Below are 24397 nucleotides of genomic sequence, written 5' to 3'. Positions count from 1 at the left end.
GGTTTTATTATAAGTATATTGAGCATTGCACAGTAGCTGTAAAACATATCAAAGTAGTTATAAGCACAAATAATATTTTCAGACAATATTTTTCTACAGATCTTGATTAAATATTTGAGAGGCATAGTAAGATTTCACATTTATTATATCACATTTAACAGTAATGTTACATATATAAAAAAAGCAAGATCTTTATTAACCACTTTAAAACAAGTGTTAAAAAGAACATTAAATCATCTTGTAAATAAGCCACACAATGGGAGGAATTCTATTAACCATATGCTCCACAGCCAATTGATCGCGCCATGCGTGGAAATGCTATTACAATTAATAGCATTTTCCCCACACAGCAAACATGGGCTAACGTGTGCTAATCCATTGTTCCTGTGTAAAGCTCCTAATCAATGTGTTTTCCCTGCAGGTTAAACCCCAAGGGGTGACTTTTTTCACCGACTTCGCAGCACTTGAAGCTGCGAGGAAAAGGGCAGCTCTGAGGTTTAATACACAGGGTAAACCCCGCCAACAGAATTGGTAAACCCTGCGGCTGATTGAATTCCTCATTATGTGGGTAATTTTACATAAAAAATAAAAGAATAATAAAAAGACTGGATAAATTTCAGGTTAAACTATTTCATTAGATAAGTGATATTGACCTTCACCACATCAATGATATTCCAAAATCATAATTCACCCCAAGTCCCCCCTTCCCCCAGGGACCAACTAGGACTATAACAGATTGCAGCTGTAATAAGAACTGCAATACGGTTGCAGTTCTTTCACATTACTTTCAGTACATCAAGCATTAATTTAGACCCCCACTCTGGATTATTGTAAAAGCACTGGCTATGAAAGAATGACAAAGACTAGCTTGAAAGTAGGTTGTGGTGACCCACAGAAGAAATTAATTTGTTGTCAGCTCTACGGGGTAATATTTCTCAACCTGTGTTATAGACTTAGCTGCATCAAACAATGTCTGACACAAAATGGTTTATACATTGTACAGTACTGTAAGTTTAAATGGCTAGAAAGGATATGTTAATCCACAGTGACAAGTTCTGTATACTTTGGAAAAGTTCCACTTAAGTCTGATGAAAACTACACTGAGTTATTAGCTTCAATGCTGTCACTTGATCTGTACAGGAATTGCAGAATTAATTAAAAAAGGTGTCCACACAATGAAACATGGACAGTTAAATTGGGAATCTCACCCAATATCACAAAGTGAGCAGCCCCAAAACAAGAGCATTGCATGATAATGTGATTGGATTATGTCTGGGTATATCGTGGAAACGGTGATAAGAAAATTACTTTATTGTCCCTGCTGACCTCACTAACAGGCAGATTTGAAGATATAAGTTATCCACCTGCTATACCAAAGTGCCAGGGTTTATTAATTTCTCCACGTGCCTGGCCAAATTGGACAGATTACTGCTCAGCACTCTGAATCAGTCCACACATTGTTAGCGTAATAGAGCTATTTTAATCAATTAGTTACACAATTTTATGTTAGTGCTTGGCGATATAAACTGGTGGCCTAAAGGGGCCTATCCATTACACAACTTTTTGAACGATCCGACCAAAACCAGGAGGTTTTGGTCGGGTCCTGCGCCGCGCTTGAAAACAAGAAGTATTTTGCCGTCCGAACACGCTGGTCAATTTCTGCATATTGCTGAACGACTTTAGAAAAGTTGTTCAGTGGATATGCAGTGAACAACCAACTTATTTAATGAATATTCACTCCATTCATTAAAAATTTCTACTCCCTTGTCTCTTCAGCGACAATCCTTGGTCTTTCATGCAAAAAATCTTTCAAAAGACTTTCTTTAAAGACTTTTTGTTGGCAGGAAAAAAAGTCTTTGGTCTTTCACACAAAAAAAAAAAATCTTCTAATGGATAGGCCCCAGAAAGCCCAACAGAGTTGACATTTCAATTTCTATGACTGCATCTGGTAATTTTCCAATGAAATGCATACAATGTATCTGAACAACGATGATTAATACACAACTATGCTTACGAAATACCAAGTGAAATTTCACACAGGAAAATAGCAATACAATGCTTAACAATAAAAAATGTAAATCTATATTTTTAGTCTAATGACAAAATGATTTTCTTGGTGACGCTGGAGAAAATAAATTTTATAGTTCCTGTTTTTGCCTAAAAGGATATTCTTAAAAGCTAAAGGGAATATTATGTTACAATGTCCAGTGCTCATGAGATATTGTTGGCCCCAAACAATCTGTGGATCTTCATGGAAGAGATTTTTAGAATGGTTATTTAATGAGCTGTGGGCTTGATTCAGCTTTGGGAATAGAGGCCCTGATTCAGAGGCGCTCGCTATTTGCGAGCGCTCACACTGAATCAGGGCGGGCCTATTTTCTTTTGACCCCAGCCTCCAGGCCGCTCGCTAAGCTGTGGGTGACCACCCACAGCTTTAGCGGGCGGCCTGGCAATGGTCGACCGGGCTTGCGACGAGACCCTTGTGGTAGGGTCTCGTCCACAGCAAGCCCCAGTAAATTTCCTGCTCTAATAGAGCAGGAAGTTCACTACTGACATGTTGCAATGCAAGGGGTGTAATTACATAACCATGTTGCAATGCAAGGGGTGTAATTACATAAAAAATGTTTGCATGTAGTGTAAATACTGGCTGCTTTTGTATGTAGCCCATATATACTGCACAGCTTTATTATTACACTGCACTTTAGATGTCAGTTTGGACACCTCCCACCCAAATCTAAATCTCTCTGCACATTTTAAATCTGCCCCACCTGCAGTGCAGCATGGTTTCACCAAGATGATCAGTTAAGTGCTAAAGCTCACTCTATTTCCAAAGCTGAATCAGGGTCTGTGTCTGGGCTTTTCCACATGAAATTCACATACAAAAAGGCTTACTGTAATATTATGTAAACCGCTTTTTCCCCCCAGTTACTGGTAACTGTACTGTAGAGTTATATATTTTGTATAAATATGTCGTTTTCTCAAAATGACTCAAACATCTTTATAGTCTTGCCAAGTTGCTAGTGGGTCCAACTGTGTATAATTTCTCTGACCTTCAGGAAATATGATCCTATCAGACATTCTGCAAGATTATGCACCAATAGTCTGTCAGTGTTGGCTAACCTTGACACTCCAGCTGTTATGGAACTACATAACCCAGCATGCACTGCTACAGTTTTGCTATTAGGGCATGCTAAAACTGTGGCAGGGCATGCTGGGATATATAGTTCCACAACAGCTGGAGTGTCAAGGTTAGCCAACACTGGTCTATGTGGAGACTTGTTTAGTAATGTTAATTAATTGAATGCAAAACTATAAACAATAGACTAGCACTTAACCACAAGTACAGAGAGACACTTCAATTAGAGATTAGCAGGTTGATCCAACATGTCCACATACGAAAGTAATGCCGCGTATCCAATCGCTCACAAATCGGGCATAAAAATGTAGAAAACAACCAGCGATGCGCACTCCCGCTGGTCGTTTTTTTTACATCAATCATTGCCTCAACATGCTGGTCAATCTGCCGATAACGACAGATTGTGCATGTTCAGGAATGAGGAGGAAGGGTGCCTGCACTGAACATATCGTTCAGTGTAGGCACCTACAGGATGAGGAACGACTGTACAATTACATTGCTGTAATCATACTGTTGTTCCACTATCGTCTAGTGGATGTGCAGCTTTAGACCTTCATCTACCAAACAATTTGCTATAGGGAAACCTTGTTCCTTCCATATTCTATCTGATAGCTTGTGGCTTCTGTCCTGCCAGTACTGCTATTGCAGGTGGTTTAGCCGCTATGGGACCCTAAGGGTAGAGGCCTGGCAATGATAGATCTCTCTGCCAAGGCCCTCTCTGAAGAGCATGTTGGGTGGGGGGGGGGGGTCTCTTCTAAGGTTGTGCAACGTCTTACAGGTTCAACCCTGGACACATCATTACAGACCAAAATAAGTTAAAGTTTACAATAATGAATATTTTTCACTATAATTGTATTTGACAGCTGAATAAGTGTTTCTACAAGAAGAAATTGGCACATTCATCTCATAAACTATTCTGTTCTGCCAAGTTCACTTTGATGGATCAACGGCAAGGGTTTGATCAGTTCAAAACTGGATACATATGAAATATTCCAGTCCAACAAACAATCTCTTCTTGTAGCACATTTTCTGTTGCTACAAACAAAAATTATGTTTTTGAATTGCATTATTCTGTCTTTACCCAGTTTTGAACTAAACATCCCCTACCCAGTACACCCATTAAAGTGCTCTGGGCATCCTGGAATATTTCACAAGATGAATGTGCCAATATTATGGCAGTGACCTGTCTACTTATATTATTCTGAAGACAGTGCCTCCCAAGACTATCAAAGCTTCCTTACAGTCCAGGTTTTATGTATATTACAGAAAAGGAGAGAGACAGAATACATTTAGCTAATGCTTTAGAGGGAATCTGTATGAAATACCGACAGTCAGGATCCTGGCTGTCAGAATCCCGACAGGGTTAACATACCGACACTTGTTGGTCGGTATGCTAACCCTCCCCCTCTTTGGTGCCTAACCCTAACCTCCCCCCTAATGCCTGAACCTAACCTCCCCCTCCCCACACCCTAAACCAAACCCTCCCCCAGAAGTGCCTAACCCTCCCCCTAGTGTCTAACCCCAACCCTCCCCCAACCCAGTTATTTCACCATCAGCATCCCGGTGGTCAGGATGCCGGTATTCTGGCGCCAGTAATGTAAGCATTCTGACCGGCGGGATGCCGAACGCATACCCTTTCGAGTGTGGGGAAGTGGGAAGCTTTAAGGGCGCTGACATACAAACTATGAAACTTGAGGTATATAACAGTAACAGGTTAAGGTTTACTGCCGTGTAGGAATTAGTTAACAAAAAAATATATAGATATATCTCAACATATAACACCAGCTTATGTTAGTTCAGAACTAGTATACCACGGAGTAATTTCTCATGGAGTTCTGTCACGCAGGAATTTGAGTTGATAATGAAATCTGTAGTATTAAAGTTTGAAGCAGAATTTGCTCATTAAATTACGGCTTAGGAATGCTAAAAGTAGACATTTTGGTTTAGATTTTAAGAGATTATAAATTAACATGAATACAATTTGGAAAATATAGCTCATAGCTAGACTGTCTGTTCACAGCAGTAATTAAGCACGATCATACATCAAGAACACACCAAAGAAAGTATTCTGTTCAGAGATATCTACTCGGTTAACAGCAATACTCACAGATACCTTCAACTTATCACCTTTACTTAGATCCAAAAGGGCACCCAGATAGATGGGTTGTATTCGCCCAGTTTCCTTAATGCAAAATGATATTCCACTTAGAAGATTCTCAGAATCTCGATAGTTGCCATTTAGCCTTGAGATAGTCTGTGATATACTAGATGGCGGCATTTTATTGCATTCAGAAAGGAAAGACACTTTAGAATACACAAAGTAATACCCATCCTTTGGGATATGGATAGATTTGTTGACATACTTCATTCCATCTTGGATAAACGCCAGTCCGTTTTGGGTCTCCCATTGTAGATCTTTGGACTGTAAGTCATCCTGATGTTTAGCTGAGAGAGAAGCAGCATTTTAAAAATATTAATGGTTAGTTGTATTAAAAAGTTTGGCAAGGAGAGAGGAAATAAAATAAAAACATGATATAAATTAAGGACTTCATAATACCCCTTTTACACTGACCTGAAAATCCCAGGTTGATGCACGTGAACGCACATCAACCCGGGATTATGGTCAGTGTAAAGGGTTGGGCACGGGTCGTTCCTGGGTCACCATAACAGTGTACACGGCGTGATCTGGGTCACGATGATCCGGATCGTGCTGTATGCTGTCTGAATGGCCGGCTTCAGTGTTGCTTGGAGATGACATCTCCAAGCATCCACTGCAACACCGTAAGAGCCAGCTCTGGTGTGAACGGTCCCGACCCGGGCATAGTCGGTGTCGCAGTGTAAAAATGGATCTGTCCCGGGTTGGAAAAGTGTTCCATATCCCGGGTCAGACCTGGAACTTTGGTGTAAAAGGGGTAATGACCAAAAATAGTTAAGCTTTCAAAAATTTTATATGTGCAGGAGCAAATACCGCTCAACCCAGCCCTGACTTTTCAATAGTCTATAAATAATTTTTTTTACATATTTTGCTGGGAGTGAAGAATGAATCATTATACAGGTCCTGAAATGGTTCCAAAAAGCAAAATTGTTCATCTGATTACTTTCAAACTTGCAGACTTTTAAGGGCTAGAGCTTAAAATATGCATCCTTACCTGTCAGATGAGCACTGGGTTTTGTAGGAACAGAATTATGGCTTGTACCTTAAAAACATAATAATAATAAAAATAATAAATGACAGGAATTCCAAGAATATTGTAAATCAGTCATCAAGTATCCTTGAAACTGTGGGCCTGATTCAGAGCCGGACGCTATTTGCGCTCGCTCGTTCAGAAAAAGGGGCCGGATATTTAAATTGAGCGCTCTCTCTATGCGGTCTGTTGACGCCTCTATGTCTGAACGAGCGAACGAAACATGCGCTCGCTATTTTTTTATAAAACGCCCCCTGGCCGCTCGCATGCTACGTTATCTCCGCTATTTATTAGATTAATCGAGTACATCGAAAGGCGTATGAACTACTCGCAGTGCTTGTGGTTGGATTTTCCTACCGCAATCATGCGAGCAGTTCAGGCTAAAAGACAACCAAGTGATGTGGCCGATGACGCTGCTTTGTTAATTATGCACTCCCTTAAAACGCCCGTTTTGACAGTTTGGCATGCCTGCGTTCGATTCTCCACTCCCCGTTTTCAAGCACCTTCCCCTGTTACCACCCACAAACGCCTCATTCTGTCACTCAAATTAGCAGGCATTCGCTATTTTGCGAGCACACGATTTCCGACCGCAATGAATGGTTCACGCATGCGTATTACAACCCATACGCAGTTGTGCGAACATCGCTCGGAGCTTACGAGCGGCTCTGAATCAGGCCCAGTAGTCCTTAAAGGGACATATTTATCAATTATAGGGTTTTAGACCTATTATTCTTAGCAAAAAAGTAGTAACATTCGACTAAATGTCTAAAAAAAAAACAACAAAAAAAAGTACAGGAGCTCCGTTGTGTTACTCCTCTATTGGGACCCTGCAGTACTACAGCGCATGTATGGTCTGCTGACAACACATGTGCGGCGACCACTGCCTGGGAGGGTCTTGGAGAAACCCTCTTACGGTAAAATTTGTAGAATGTAGCCCATAGGCTACAGTGGCCGACATCATCTTCAGATGGAGTAAGCTGCAGGGGCCAAACTCCGGAATGCTTTGTAAATCTGACAGCTTTGCCGTACCCATTGAAACCTATGGGGGCTGCGGCTGCTGTCGGAAATGGAGATCTCTGCTGCTATCCTTCATTCCTATATTGGGGTGATACTTAATATTTGCAGGTATCCCCTGAAAATGGGCGTTTTGGAGGGGAATATGCTGCAAATATTGAATTGTACTACTTAAGTTAGAAAGTAAGGGGTAAATTTACTAAGAATCGTGTTGGAACCATGTTTGTCAGAGTTTAAACACTGTGTAGTTCGATCAAACACAGGGTATCGTGTTTTCGGTTGGTGAATGCAATATTGTTGAGTTTGGTCTGTGTTTTACAATGCGGCCGTCTTCCAGTCCATGTTTGCAAAATACGGGTGAACACAGAAGCCACTTTTGTTTGTTTTTCATTGGTTGAAAGAGTCACATGTATCAGTGACATGCCTGAGCCTTATAAATACACCTCAAACCGCCTGGACCTCGTGGGTTTAGTTAGAAGAGTTCGGAGGAGAGTGGTGTGTTATTGGTGTTTGTGAGTGTAAGTAGTCTTGTCTGCTTTGTTGTGTTGTTTATTATGAGTCTGTCTAATTTTTCTGTCCTTGTGCATTTTTTAGTCTTTTGTCAGTGATTCCGTGTGTGTGTCTATGGAGTGTTTTCTGTGTTGTGTATTTTGTTTGGAGGAGGTCAGTGGCAGAGGGTAGTCAGGTGGAGGAGGTGGCTGCCCAGGATCCCCAGACCAGTTAAGGTGACCATGATGATGTGCCCGTGCAGCGCACCAGGTCAGGCCGCAATATCAAGTTTCGTTTGTGGAGAACATGGCTCTGGTCAGTGAGGTAATGAAGCACGACCGGCAGTTATTTCGCTGTGAGGCAGCCAGAGTCTCCACTGGCCACAAAAATGCAATATGGGAGAAGGTGGTGTCTGAGGTTAATGTAGAGGGGCCCGTCCGCAGGAATGAAAAGACCTGCAAAAAGCACTTTTCAGAAATCAAGCGCAGGGTGAAGTCTTTGATGTCCGAAGGGGTGAAGGCCCGCCACACAGGTGGTGGTTCTCCTTATGTGTCCCACTATCTGGAATATGATGAGTCCATGAAAATCCTCATACCAATGAGTTCAGGTTCAAACGCCCTCTAAAAAAAAACAAAAACAAAAAAACAGCCTCCACGGAACCTCCATAAGCTGCTGACCTGGTTCAGTTTCTTGCTCCAGGATCCTTTCAGCCTGGTGGTAGAGCCTCAGAAATCCCATAGCACCCTGCATCAAAGTAAAACTGCTGAATTCAGCCATGATGTAATCAGAGGAATGTATGCAGCAGCTTGTTCCCCTTTTATAGGCATGAAAATTGTGTGCACAGTGATCTAAAGTGGTTAAACATGTGAAACACGCTGGCCAAGAGGTGGTGTATTAAAACTTGTATTTTGGCACAGAGTTTGCGAAATTTACGGTCAGATTTGTAAATACGATTAATGGTAAATACCAGTGCATCACTGATGTCTATGTAAAGTTTGTCCGTGTTTAGCCGAAGGCGTATTGTTTTCTACTTGTATGTGCGGCAGTTTTCACAAAGACGATTCAGCAGTTTACGCCCGTGTTTGGCATACAGGATCAAGAAAACACTCCTGTGTTTGCCTTTAGTAAATTTCTGAGTTTAAAAAAATGGCAAGACACACCGCGAATGCAATCTCGGACCAGCACGATTCTAAGTAAATTAACCCATAAGAATGCTTTTAGCAGTAACAGTTAGGTATTGAGTTTTCTAGAAACATTTGATGTACCTTTAGCTGTAATTATGGAGGAATAGCCATTTTAAGGGCCCTTGGCCACTGTTTTTTAAATGCTGCTACTTTTAATACAAGTGGAAAGCGTGCAGATTTCTACTTGTGACCAGTGGTCGATGTGGGGCGGTATACGGCGGTATGACATACCGCCACTTCCCGGCCCCACTTCAAGAATGCACCAGCGTGGGATCTCAGCGCTGGAACAGTGGCAGCAATGTGTAGAGATGTGTCCCGCAGGGGATACATCTCAATCACGGCAGCGGAGGCGCTGACATGTAGCCGGGACACAGTACCTGGTCCCGGCTGCACTGTAAGCACCACGCAGTGGGCGGCTGCCAGCCAATCACGAGGCTCGCAGCCGCCAGCCAATCGCGGCCGCCTGCCAATCGCAGGGCTCGCAGCCACCAGCCAATGAGAAGCTGCCAAATGGCAGCTTCTCATTGGCTCGTAGCGGCGCAAGATAAACTGCAGTGTAGACCAGAGGATCCCGGTGGCTCCACTCCAGCAGCGCAGGTAAGAGGTAATTAGAGAGAGGGGAGGGTGTCAGAGAGGGAATAGAGAGAGGGGGAGACAGGCTAACCATTGTAGGGGGTGAAAGAGAGAGGGAATCAGTAAGCGCAGGGTGTGAGAGAGGGGTGCAGGTATGGAGAAGTGTGAGGGTGGGGTGGGGGGGGTTTAGAAGTACAATGGGGTGATATGGAAGCAGGGGCCCATGGGGGGGGGGGGTGATTCAGTCTCCATACACCTCTAAATTACCACTTCGAGCACTGCTTGTGACTGTGTGCAAGTTTCAGTTTTTTGGATGCTTCTTGCTCCTTGCTCCATTTCAGTGCATTTAAAGCATGCCCCCTCACTTAAACAGTCTGCTCTCTATGCAAGCACATTACGCACATAACTAAAAGCAGGGGCGTTTTAAGAGGAGGGGGCCTGTGTGCAGCCTCCGTTTAGGCCCCCTTCTCTTGGGCAGCGCACTGTGGGGGTCTCCGGGAAAATGGCGCTTTTATAAACAAATATGGGTGCAGGGTGTGGACCCCCCAGGACCCAGGGGCCCTGGAATATGCCCCTGCCTAAAAGGGGTTAACAAAAGTGTTCATAGCCCATTCTTTCCAATGCCTCATTCTTTCAATTGTGTTTCGCTTAAGTTGAATGTGTGGAGTAATCACATTTGTTACTTTTTTTTTTTTACCCACAGCAATCAAATTAATCCTTATTAATGTATGATCAAAGCAGGTAACCTACTGTACTCCCCTTACCGACAGACAATTACATTGCTGCTGACATAGGAAACAGCTTGTGATTGGCTTAACTGCCAGTAAATTAATTCTTCTGTCATTCTGTGGTAGGGTGCCTAGTGAGAACTTTGCATTATCTATTATGGATGTTTATGATATGAAACTGAATTTGTGAATCAGGGTTTTAGTGGATATTATTTCAATAGAAATGTTGAAGTAACATATTTTTACTATTTTAGGCAAATTCTCATTCTGCATATAGGCCAGGAAGAAATCCAGTGCATTTCAGCAAAGAGATGTATAGTACATGGGAAGGGTTCAAACTGTTTCTTTGCACCCTCCCTATAACAACGCCAGCTCTGCACTCTGCACAGTCCAAACTCGGACTGGTTTCCATTAAGAACAACACACTGGTTAGTAGTAACCGCATGCTATTAGTATTAGGACCCAGCCCAGGCCATCTAACCTGGGGCTGGATATCACCATAGCAGGGTGATCCAATACATGTTATGCCCCTATGTTAGTGGAAACCAACACAAGCCCGATGAGGAATTTGAAGGGTAGGGGGTTCTCTGACAAATTAATACATTACCAAACATTTACCATTTAATTATATGGCCTACTGTATTTTGATTTAGCTGCTACATGTAGAGCAGGGGTTCCCAACCACGGTACTCAAGGCACACTAACAGTCCAGGTTTTAAGGATAACCATACTTGAGCACAGGTAACTTAATTAGTACCTCAGTTATTTTAATTTAACCATCTGTGCTCAACCATGGATATCACTAAAACCAGGACTGTTAGTGTGCGTTGAGGAACGAGGTTGGGAATCACTGATGTAGAGCAAGAGTTGGAATGAAATAATTGGCAAAGCCGTGTAGCTCTTGCTTTTTGTGAGCGTTCACAAATGCATATGAATGCCTCCAAAGCAAATAAACTGCATGTGAACCTCATTTTTATTGTACATATGCGACAGTGCATAAGGTATACCTCCCAACCGTCCTGATTGCCTGAAAAGCGGGACTGTCCCACCCGTAGACAGCAGTGTCTCGTGAACAGGAATGAAGTTGGGAGCACTCAATCACTGCAGCGAGTTAATACATAATAGATGACATGCGCATATGCACACACCATCTAAACAGTACTGGGGGTGAGCTCGGAAACGGGGGCTTGCCATGAGGTCAGCCTCCTCCCAGTGAGATCACATCACCTTTTCAGGCATGCTGGGTCCCCATCTTTAACTCACATTTGCATTTTTTTTCCAGTAGTAAAGACCACAAAAATTACTGATCTAATTATGCACATACTGTATAAGGATATTAAACCCCTTTTTTACTATGATTATCAATAACATTTGTAATGACCAAACTAGCTTTCAAGTATTTAAAAAGGCACCACAGATGTGTCCTCACTTAAGGGTTCTTCTGGTCGGACACACACTTTTGCGTGATAAGTTTCAAGGCTATAAAACAGATTGACCATGTTTAGTTGAAACAAATGGTATGGAGAAAATAGGCTGGTGCTTGTGAGTGGGGCATGTCTAACGCAACCTGTCACACCTTGATATTAATGCTTAGGTTACACCAGTTAATAATTAATTAAACTTGTTGAATCTGATTAACTGAACCAATGAAAAACTACTTTATTAATTCATTGTCGGCCTTTAAAATTTTTTTTAAAATATATATATATATATATATATATATATATATATATATAATATACACACACACACATATTCTCTCTCGCCCCGGGGCTTGCGCACGCACAGTTTGGTCACTGCGTGTGCGCAGGACCAAAACATCGAGACGGTTGCGAGTGCTCAGCGCTTGCCACAGACTCTGAATGAGGTCCTATGTCCCAGGAGGTGCGGCATACAAAGGACTCTCCAAACCGACTCAATTAGTTTCAACGTTTACCCAACTTACCCATCTTAAGTAGACACCAGTACTACGTAGTGGTGGTGTCTAATTAAGATGGGGAAGTGGAGTTTGTTTTGTAAATCTGATGACAGTGCCTATTAAGCTGCACTGAAACGTTAAAGGTGCATACACACGGTCAGATTTTTCCTTCAGATCTGAACGATAACGATTTAAAAAATCGTTCAGTCTTTCATAGCTTATTGAAAATCTGACATATCTGTCAGATGAACGATTTGAACGATGCGCGTTCCCGATGGTCAGATAACGATATCTGAAATCTGATGTGTTTGCTGTCAGACTTGGACGATTTCCATTCATTTTAATGCAGTCAAAAATCGTTCAAATCGTTCATCTGACAAATCTGACCGTGTGTATGCTCCATTAAGCTCATTAGCCATTTGTACTAATTTGTTTTAATTAAACATGATCAATCTGTTGTATAGCCTTGAAACCAGATACTGACAGGCTGTGTGTGGTACATGATGTCACAGTTTGACAAAAGAGGAATAAGTAAAATACAGGAATAGGACACATACCCACGCTTTTGGAAGGTTCACTTTGGACCTGGTATGGAAAAAAAAAAAAAAGAAATTCAAATCAAAATGTTTTCATTAGTCAATATTCCCCCCCCTAAACAATCCACAAATGATCACATATAAGTCCTGATTCAGTACAGATCGCAATAGCGATTACGCACGCACGAAGATATGGTAATGATTGCGATCACAATGCCATACACACATCCATAATACTAAGCAAGACTGCAAAACCATTGGTAACATCGAGTACAATCGCAGCCTCACACTTGCACAAGCTCTGACCTTACTCAGGAATTGCTATCATCATCACACGCAGTGAAAGCCCAAGCTGCATATGGCATCACAGTGCCTAATTTATGCTTGCCCCTGCAACGGCGTTCAAACGCACTGGCACGCCTGCGTTTCATCGACCAACCCCCAAAATAGTACTTTTTATCAATCATCTGAGATGGGTATGCGTAGTCACTGCGATCGCAGTCCCGATCACAGTGGAGTGTTCGCGCACTGCGATGCATACAATGCAACAATGGCTGATTGTGTGCATAATCACAGTTGCGATCGCTGCGGGATCAGGCCCATAGTATATGGCTACGCACAGCGTGTTTATTTCTGTGATGTGTTTTTCCTTTGAGAACCTGTGTAATTTGTATAGCGCTGATCCTAATGTCACTTGTAGCCAAGTACGCAAATGAAGGTTTTTCATAAAAATGTAAAAAAAAAATAGTTCATCTGTATCGTGGTGAAGTAGCTAATGTTTTCCTTGGTCTCTAAAATTGAACAACCGATTACATTTTTCATCCATAGCACTCAGGAGTTTTACAATGCTATGGTTTTCCAAGCAGAAGAACACTGCGGTCTGATGATATAAAATGCTCAGGCAATGATACATTGCATTGAATGGGAAAGGTTTTTTTTCCCCTATCACACAAAACTGCTATAGCAGTGAGAGTATTATGACAAGGAAACCACATTTCCCATCCAATGCTGCAGCATCAGATAACAAAAACAAAACAGAAAAAATAACCACCACAACCACGATATGCTAGCGCTATACAAGTAAATTTTAATAAACAAATATATAGATTTCTACAAGACACGACATTTGATTAATAAAACAATGGACCTCATTCAGAGCCGCTCGCAAAATGAGAGCGCTCGCTCTGAATGAGGGCGGCCGCTTCTCTGTAAAGAGCCGGCCTCTTGGCCGTTCGCTAAGCTGTGGGTTGAGCTTTAGCGAGTGGCCAGGTTGATGGTCGCGATGGTCAAGACTATCGTGACCATCGGGGCTTGCGACGAGACCCTTGTGGTAGGGTCTCGTCTGCCGCAAGCCCCAGTGAGCTTCTGGCTCTAATAGTGCCGGAAGCTCACCACTGACATCACGGGTTCCTTTAGGAACGCCTCCGTTTGGCCAGCCACCAAGCCTACAAAACAATGCGAGCTGTCGATCACCATCAACAGCCGCCCCTTTTTGTAGTGAGCCCCGGAGCGAGAGAATTTTTCTCTCGCTTCGGGCCTTGCGCACGCGCAGTGCGGCCACTGCGCGTGCGCAGGGCCTCAACATCGACCCGCTTGCGAGACCTCAGCGCCTGCGAGCGGGTCTGAATGAGACCCAATATCCAATAAATACTGAATTTGTAGGGATAAAATAAATGAATCACTTATGTTTGTAAAATCTGACATGTTGAAAGATTGCTAGCGGGAGACTCAATTATCCACAATGTTCCGTAGTAACATCTTGCGCTACTATACCGTGGTTCATCCAGCGGCATACCCATGCTTGTTGGCTGTGATGTTTGAGTTAGAACAGAGTGTTGGAACACTCTATAATGGGGTGCGAGGGAAAGCTGCCAAAGTTAGTGGTCGCTAGGTTGCTGTGTTCCAGTGGCTCTTCGTGGACATTGCCAGCAATTTAATACCCTTTTATGTTTAAATTGCCTCTGTGACATCACCTTAAATGTGTAGATTTTAGGGGCCTATATAGCAAGCTTTTTTCAAACATTATGTTGAAACTATGGTTTCTGCATAATTGTATGAACTGTTGCTATGTATTTCAAAGAAATCTCTGGCAGCGGAAACTGACACTGCAGACCCTCCAACATGACCCCTTCCATCAGGTACACAATGCTCAGTATGTACCTGATGAGATGCGGGATGTACCACATTCCGCCCCCAGTAATTTTAAGGATTTTCAAGAAAGTTAATTTATTACCCTGAAAAGAGAGTGCATACACATGTCCAATTAATTATTAGTAACTACATTAACATCAGATTTTGCAGACTTTTCCATGCAACTTTTATTACCTTGTCTTTCCAGTAAAAAAGGTCACCACCGATTATCTTGTATGCTGTCAGACACATGAACGCGCACATGCAGAGCACACAGCCTGCGACAGCCCACTGCAGCCTCCTAATGCTCCTGTCCTGCGCAAGGTGAAAGCTCCTGTTACAATGAGTAACGCGATCCTCTTCCTGAAACATGTCAACGCTCACTTCCATTGTCACTGCTCAGCTGTTGCTCCAGAGTCCAGCTCAGGACCCAGAGTCCAGACACATCCAGCATGTTACTTACTGCTACTCTGGTCGGGCAATAAATAGGCACCAGCTCCCAGGCTTTCCATGTGCGTGGCCACTGCTCCTCCCCTCCCATCCTGTCTGCAGGGAGTGTCTCGCCTACGGTCGATACTACTGTAGTCCTTTCATCGATGCTTCTGGCATTTGCCCAGAGTAGAGCATATACGGTATGCTCTACTCTGCCTTATCTTAGGAAAGTACCTGGAGGTGGTGTTAGGGTAATGAGGCTGTGTGGGCTGGCCGGAGAATGGATACTGCAAACGAGGGATTTAGGACTGGACCGAGAGTGAAACTGCAGAACGCATTTTACAGAGAGCATAACATTAATTGTTCTAGTAAGGGATTTTTTCATTATTGCTTTCTGTATACATGTGTATTACAGCTTGTGGTTCACTGCTTTGTCCAGAAGTTGGGATCATTATAAATGACTGACTCACATTGCCCAAAGGGATATATTATTATTATTATTATTATTATTATTATTATTCATAATAATAATAAGCAGTCATTTATATAGTGCACACATATTTCACAGCTGTTTTATAGAGAATATTTACTCATTCACATCAGTCCCTACCACAATGAACTTACAATCTATCTCCCTGTGCTTGCGTGGGTTTCCTACGGGTACTCCGGTTTCCTCCCACACTCCAAAAATATACTGGTAGGTTAATTGGCTCCCAACAAAAATTAACCCTAGTGCAGGGCTTGACAAATGTTTCTAAAATCTAGGAGCCAGGATGAAAGTGTAGGAGCCAGACCCCCCTTCCCCTGGGGCAGCATTACTGAGCATCTACACCCCAGGCAACCAACCCCCATGGCCACACCACTAACGGGGTACCCCAGGTAACCCCCCCCCCCAGTATAGGACCCTAGTGTTCACTCTAGCTCCGGCGGTAGGCAGGGCGCCGGAGCTAGAGAGGGCACGTTTGTGCGCGCGCGCGTCCGAGAAGGGGGCGTGGCCATTGAAATGGGGGTGTGTCTATAAGACGCGTCCCCTTTTAGTCACTCTTGGGGGCGTGCCCGGCACTTACGGACACGCCGGGCAGCCCCCAAGCACTGCAGACAGGGAGAATGGACTGTGACCGGGTCACCCAACATTTCACCCGTGGGACACTGCGACCCGCGGGTGAAGACGGCACCCGCAGGCTGTTAGGGCAGGGCGCTTTTTGCCTTCCAGAAGGAGGGCAGGGTGCCGCAGCCCCGCTAAAACAGGGAACGCTAGGACTCCTATGCACTCCTATGCAGTGCCCCCAGTAGTAGTCCCCACTATGCATTACCCCTAGAAGTGGTCCCCCCTATGCATTGCCCATAGTAGCCCCCTATACAGTGCCCCCAGTAGTAGTATCCGCTTTGCAATGGCCTTAATAGTTATCTCCACTATGCATTGCCCCTAGTAGCGTCTCCCCCCTGTACAGTGCCCTAGTAGCGGCCCCCCCATAAGTGCCCCCTGTAGCGGTCACCCCCCCTATGCACACACCAAAAAACCCCTAATACCCCCCCTATTACACACACAAACCCTAATACACCCCCTATTACACACACACAAAAAAATACACACAACTTACCTGAATCCCCGCTCATGGCGCGACCGCTGTCCGCTCTGAGCCCCGGCCCGCTCTTCTCCTGCACTATGGGAGAGACGTCATAACGTCTCTCCCATCACCTGCTGCGGGGGGAGCCGGAAGGCGGAGGTCATGAGTGAGCTCTAGCCAGCTCACTCCGTGGACGCAGCAACCAATGAGAGTCTGTCTGACTCTCATTGGCTGCTATAACAAACACACAGCCGCCACCTGTGGCTGTGTGTTTGTAAACTGTAGTGTGGACCTCGCTCGCGGTCTGCACTACACTAGTGACGGGTGCATCCGGCGGCAGGGGGTTGCTGCAAATCTGGTCGCCAGGCAGCCAAATCTGGTCACCAGGGCGAACTGGCCCACGGGTTTTGTCGAGCCCTGCCCTAACCCTCCCCTCCCTAGTGCCTATCCCTCCCCCCAACCCCGCTGCTTACCTTTGGGATGTCGGCGCCGTATCCCTTGCAGGTGTGCCTAGCTTAATAAAGCCCTATTTATGATTTTTTTTTTTTTAGTTATAGTTCATAACCTACAGCAGGGCTTGACCAATTTTTCTAAAATCTAGGAGCCAGGATGAAAGTGTAGGAGCCAGACCACCGCCCCTCCCAAAAAACTACAGGAGTGAGTAAGGATCATAGCTCTGTGTGTTATGCAACTGTCATACACACTATACTAGCCCACAAAATTGTCACAGTTGAATGGATACTAAAATGGAGGCCCCCTCACTGCTCTGCACAACTCCCCTGCTCCACCCTCTAGTAATAACGTACCACATTTCACATAAAACAATGGTGCCAGACAGTACAACAAAACCCCCCTCCCCTCATGGTCACACCACTATCCCTCTGAAGCCGCGTCGCAATCCCTGGCCACACATAGACCCTACTACCGGAGAGCTCTATGCAGCCAGAGATAGGAGACAGTAGACAGCCGGGGGACGTACAAGAGGATCAACGTAGACTGGGACAGACAGCAGGGATCAGAGCAGGCCAGGATGGAGAGGAGTCATCAGCGCAGGCCGGGATAGACACAGGCATAGCAGTCACCGCAGGCGACACTCAGCACATGCATTCCTGTGCATGATATGAACACCGTAATACTATAGGCACAAATCTCCGCCAGAGCTGATGAGGATCTGCTTCTTCCCTCACTGCAAAATCTGGTAGCCAGGTAGCAAAATCTGGTAGCCATGGCGACCTGGCCCCTGGGATTTGTCGAGCCCTGACCTAGTGTATATGTGTGTGCGAGTACATGTGGTAGGGAATATAGATTGTAAGCTCCACTGGGGCAGGGACTGATGTGATTGGCCAAATATGCTCTGTAAAGCGCTGCGGAATATGTGTGCGCTATATTAATAACTGGTTATAAATAAATAAATGTCATCGCAGCTGCGGTCTCTCACTGATTTGCAGTTCCAAAAATAGGCTAATGATCCACTTGCTGTCCAGTGCTTAGAAATGCTCTGAAAGCATCTCACTTCCGCTGCTCACGCACAAAACTGGACATATCGGAAACAAACGCAGATCAATCTGAGTAAGTCTAAGCTGTCACAGACACGCAGAGGGCTCTCCTGCTATGAGCAAGAGTGGCTAATTTATGGATGACCAGAAAAGTGTTAGAACGCTTTGACAGGCCTGTGTTTCACTAACCGCCCCCCGGCCCAATACCTCCTCGAAACGCTGACTACATGTCAGTGGCTTTGCGAGTGAATCCTCTGTGTGAGCGTATTCGCAATTCAATTGCTGCGGGTGCGCAGTGCGACTTCCATGCATGCACAAATAGTGTTCACTGTAGGTCACATCTGCGCGTGACGAAGGTGCGGGTGCACCCGGTACTTACGCCGGAGGGCAGGGTGCTTTTTTCACTGTAAAAATAAGACAGGGCGCGGCACCCCACTAAAACAGCCTAGCGGGAACGCTACACAAAGGGTAACAAATGCTCAATCTGCCTAAATATCCGCATTGTGTCCACATCTAAGCCCTATATTCCTTACCACGTGCATGTAGTGGCGGCTCTAGGCATGGGCTAGCAGGGCGGTCACCTGGAGCGGAGCCCTGCTCCCTGCTTCAGCTCACCATCAGCTGGCTGCAGTGGAAAAGTCCGCCCTCCACCCTCCCGCTGGCGTTATTAGGTAAGCGCTCAAGGGGAGGGAAGGGGCATGGTTATGCAGCACAGGACGGCGACGGTCCTGCGTACATGAACACAGGGCTGCCATTAGAAATTGTGGGGCCCGGGACTTACAAAATAAGCAGGCCCCCCCTTCCCCCGATACCGCTAAGTCTCATGAGTCAAGACTTACCTTATCGTCTTGAAGAATGCTCCTTCTTTCTGGCTTCTCCTCCAGGTCTGGCTGGCGCTGCTCCTCACACGCAGCAGCTCCACTGACCTCAAGCAGCATGTGCATGTGATGTCATGTGCGCCGTCTACAAAGGAAAAAGAATTAATGAACGAGGGCTGAGACAAACGCAAGATTTTCTGAGGGGGGGGGGGTGTTATATATATATATATTTATATATATATTTTCTACCAAAGAGACAGCGGCACTCCCGGACTTGTATTAATGAAGGTCTGGTTTTGTTGCATGCCTAATAAAGCCGACGTTTCGTCGCCATGCAAGACCCTTTTCTCAAGGCTGGCACTGCAATAACTTTACTTTTTTTTTGGCTCTTAAAGTTAAGTTATTGCAGTGCCAGACTTGAGAAAAGGGTCTTGCATGGCGACGAAACGTCGGCTTTATTAGGCATGCAATAGAACCAGACTTCATTAATACAACTCCGGAGTGCTGCTGTCTTTTTGCTAGACTATTGGATTTCTTACAGAAGGCACCCTGGCACACAGACTAGTTAGATATTGAGTGCCGGTTCTATCTTGGACCACATGTATATGTGTATATATATATATATATGTATGTGTGTATATATATATATATATATATATATATATATATATATATATATATAATGTATGTGTGTGTTTATTAAGCATACATATATATATCGTATATAGCAAATATGTATATATTATGACACATACTGTATACACACTAACACATATACAGTATACACACACTAACACATATATGCACAGTGACACATATATACACATATATACAGCATACTTGCCAACTGTCCCTGATTGTCAGGGAGACTCCCTGAAATAGCAGAAATCTCCCTGACTCCCTGAAGAGTCTAGCAATCTCCCTGATTGCACCTTGTCCCCATTATGTAGCTGTTATATATAACAAAATCAGACATGTATACATAAAAATGTGATCATTAGTATAATTTCCCTGCATTGGTTATAAGGCACAATGATACCTATGGCTACATGTATTTTCTGAATAGTATCAGTGTGTTTTCATCAATAAGTAGATCTTACTAACTGCTTTGGGGCTTATTTACATTTAGATGTAATTAAAATTTAGGCTATGCCTCTCAGATGTAGCAGTACACGCCCACTTTACTGCACGCTCATAGGTGTTGCTTTCACAATCTCCCTGAAGTCCTTTTTCAAAAGTAGGCAAGTATGATATACACATAAATACTGTACACACTAACATACATACATACATATGTTATGTTAGCATAGCCTTTTAAATCTGCTCGGTAATTAACTACTGCACCCAACATACTGATTAAACAGTATGTCATATGATTTTTAAATCTGTATCAAGGCAGGAAATTACTCTGTATCTGTGTTTGTATATTGGGCCTGATTCAGAGCCGGCTCGCTCTGAATCAGGGTGTGTTTTATTTTATTTGTGGAAGCTCGCATAGCTCTGGGTAACCACCCACAGCTATAGAGAGCGGCCATGATGATGGTCGTGATGGTCAAGACCATCGCGCTTGCGACGAGACCTTTGTGGTAGGGTCTCGTGGCTGCAAGCCCCAGAGAGCTTCTGGCTCAAATTGAGCCGGAAGCTCTGCCACTGACATCACTGGTGATGTCAGTGGGGCCGCCCCCAAACGGTAGGCGTTCTCATGGGAACGCCTCCGTTTGGGCAGCCACCCCCCCGGCCCGCCCCACCAAAGGGGGCGAGCTGTCACTCAACATCGACAGCTCGCCCCCTTTGGTGCGAGACCCGGAGCGACGGATCGCCCGTCGCTAGCCGGGTATCGAGCATGCGCACAACGGAGCCGGCTCCGTCGTGCGCATGCGCTGTGGGCCACCATCGACACGGTTGCGAGCGTTCAGCGCTTGCGACCGGGTCTGAATCAGGCCCATTGTCCTCTCACCATTTGTTTATTTTACTGCTGACCCTTTGTTGTGTGAGGAGGGTGTTAGGGGTGGGGTGGAATCAGTGTGGCCACCTGGTTTGAGTCATACTTATTTGTCACTATTAGGCTGCCATAGCCGGGGCTGCTACAACATCAGTGCCTAGGTTTGAAGTGCATAGTTTAAAGTGTCAATAGAACATTTAAGTTAAAGCTGGAGTTAAACAGAAGGAGAATTTAACAGATCACCAATTCCTGCTATTAAGGACTGCTTTTAACTACCACCACACTTCCATCATGCCTATGGATTGTGCCTGCACCTGGATCTCCAATGCTGCCCGCATCCCTCCTGATCTCCCCATGCAATCTGCTTATCCACTCCAACTATAGTTTACCAATCCACGCAGCAAGCTTACCTCTCAAATGGTCCTTGGCTGTGGCCCCCAAATCATGAGGCTTGGTGCAAGTTTGCTGTACTCATTGTTTTTTTTTTCCTCTTAAGATTGGACTAACCTTTCCATAGATGTTAGATTACTGCGACCCTTGTATCCAGCCCATCTGTGTCACCCATGTTTGTCTGCCCCCTCCCCTTTAGAATGTAAGCTCTCACGAGCAGGGCCCTCTTCCCTCATGTGCTTATCCTTCACTTAATTATACTCTAATTTACAACAGCACCCAACCCTTGGTTACAGACACCAAGCTGCTTATCTAAGTGTTATGCAGCAATGTATAAATCATGTATCTGTCCTGTATTGTTTGTACTGTTAATTTCTGTTTTCTTGTGTGCTTCTTTGTCTATGTACTGTGTAAGGCGCTGCGGAACCCTTGTGGCGCCATATAAATAAAGGATAATAATAATATATACACATTAACACATACATACACATTAACACATACATACTAGTGGTGTGCACCGGCCACTTTTCGTGTTTTGTGTTTTGGATCTTTCTTCGTGTTTTGGATCTGGATTGGTTTTGCCAAAACCACCCTTCCGTGTTTTGGGTTCTGGGTGTTGTATTTTGGATCTGTATTTTTTTTAAAAAAAGCATAAAAACAGCTAAAATCACAGAATTTGTGGGTTTTTCTGGTCCTATGCTATTATTAACCTCAATAACCTTAATTTCCACTAATTTCCAGTCTATTCTGAACACCTCACACCTCACAATAGTGTTTTTATGTCCAAAAGGTTGCACCAAGGTAGCTGGATGACTATGCTAAGAGATACGAGTGGGCGGCACAAACACGTGGCCCATCTAGGAGTGACACTGCAGTGGCAGACAGGATGGCAGTTTGAAAAACTAGGCCCCAAACAGTACATAATGCAAAGAAAAACACCCTTATGTTGTATAAACAGGACATGCACACTTAAACAAACCAATCATTTCAGCGCCAGGGTCTGCCACACGACTGTGGCTGAAATGATTGGTTCGTTTGGGCCCCCACAAAACAAGCTGGCAATTAATCTGTCCCTGCACAAACTGGCTCTACGGAGGCAAGATGTCGTCCTCATCCTCCTCATCCACCGATTCCTCACCCTCTTCAGTGTTGTGTACATCCTCAACCTCACAGAGTATTAACTCGTCCCCGCTGGAATCCACCACCACAGGTCCCTCTGTACGTTCTGGAGGCTGGTGTCCCTGGAAGAGTTGATAATTAATTTTTATGAACATTATCATCTCCACATTTTGAGGAAGCAACCTCCTACGCCTTAAGCTGACAAGGTTCCCGGCTGCACTAAACTCTCTTTCGGAGTACACACTGGAGGGGGGGGGGGCAACTCAGGTAAAATAGATCCAGTTTGTACAGGGGCCTCCAAATTGCCTCTTTTTCCTGCCAGTACAGGTACGGACTGTCTGACATGCCTACTTGGATGCTGTCACCGATGTAATCCTCCACCATTCTGTCAATGGTGACAGTATCTTATGCAGTGACAGTAGACATGTCAGAAATTGTTGCCAGGTCCTTCAGTCCGGACCAGATGTCCAAACTTGGTCCTGCCTGCCCTGCATCACCGCCAGCGGGTTGCTTAGGATACCTAAGTTTTTTCCTGGCAGCCCCAGTTGCGGGAGAAAATTAAGAAGGAGCTGTTGACGTGTCACGTTCCGCTTCTGCTGACAGTGTTTTCACCAGCAGGTCTTTGCACCTCTGCCGGCTTGTGTCGGCCGGAAAGAGAGACACCACATAGGCTTTAAACCTAGGATCGAGCACAGTGGCCAAAATGTAGTGGTCTGATTTCAACATATTGACCACCCTGGAATCCTGGCAAAGCGAATGAAGGGCTTCATCCACAAGTCCCACATGCCGAGCGGAATCGCTCCGTCTTAGCTCCTCCTTCACTTTCTCCAGCTGCTTCTGCAAAAGCCTGATGAGGGGAATGACCTGACTCAAGCTGGCAGTGTCTCAACTGACTTCACGTGTGGCAAGTTAGAAGGGCTGGAGAACCTTGCACAACACGGAAATCATTCTCCACTGCGCTTGAGTCAGGTGCATACCCCCTCCTTTGCCTATGTCATAGGTGGATGTATAGGCTTGAATGGCCTTTTGCTGCTCCTCCATCTTCTGAAGCATATAGAGGGTTGAGTTCCACCGCGTCACAACCTCTTGCTTCAGGTGATGGCGGGGCAGGTGCAAGAGTGTTTGCTGGCGCTCCAGTCTTCAGCACGTAGTCGCTGAATGGCGAAAGTGGCCAGAAATTTTTCGGGCCACCCAAAGCGTCTCCTGCACGCCCCTGTCGCTTTTCAGAAAATTCTGCACCACCAAGTTTATTGTGTGAGCAAAACATGGGACGTGCTGGAATTTTCCCAGATGTAATGCCCGCACAATATTGGTGGCGTTGTCAGATATCACAAATCCCCAGGAGAATCTAAGTGGGGTAAGCCACTGGGCGATGATTTCCTTCAGTTTCTCTAAGAGGTTGTCGGTGGTGTGCCTCTTACTGAAACCGGTGATACACAGCGTAGCCTGCCTTGGAACGAGCTGGCATTTCTGAGATGCTGCTACTGGTGACGCTGCTGTTGTTGCTGCTTAAGGTGATACATCTACCCAGTGGGCTGTCACAGTCATATAGTCCTTAGTCTGCCCTGTTCCACTTGTCCACATGTCCGTGGTTAAGTGGACATTGGGTGCAACCGCATTTTTCAGGACACTGAGGACACTTTTTCTGACATTTCTGTACAGTCTCGGTATCGCCTGCCTAGTGAAGTGGAATCTAGACGGGATTTGGAACCATGGACACACTACCTCCATCAATTGTC

General features: G+C 44.8%; 1 protein-coding gene across 1 annotated transcript; it reads right to left on the bottom strand.

Annotated features, from left to right (window-relative positions):
• Positions 1-4716: 4716 nt before the first annotated feature.
• Positions 4717-15303, bottom strand: TNFSF15 (TNF superfamily member 15). Its single transcript, XM_088466502.1, has 4 exons — positions 15089-15303; positions 12785-12812; positions 6286-6333; positions 4717-5581 (listed from the first exon to the last, which is right to left on the bottom strand). Exons 1-4 carry the CDS (start codon positions 15281-15283, stop codon positions 5163-5165), a joined length of 690 nt encoding a protein of 229 aa, XP_088322628.1. The 5' UTR covers positions 15284-15303; the 3' UTR covers positions 4717-5162.
• Between the last annotated feature and the right edge of the window lie 9094 nt (positions 15304-24397).

The sequence above is a fragment of the Taudactylus pleione genome, unplaced genomic scaffold (assembly GCF_031769625.1).
Source record: "Taudactylus pleione unplaced genomic scaffold, aTauple2 ptg000009l, whole genome shotgun sequence".
NCBI classification, from domain to species: Eukaryota; Metazoa; Chordata; class Amphibia; order Anura; family Myobatrachidae; genus Taudactylus; species Taudactylus pleione.
This window is presented reverse-complemented; position numbering and strand designations above follow the sequence as displayed.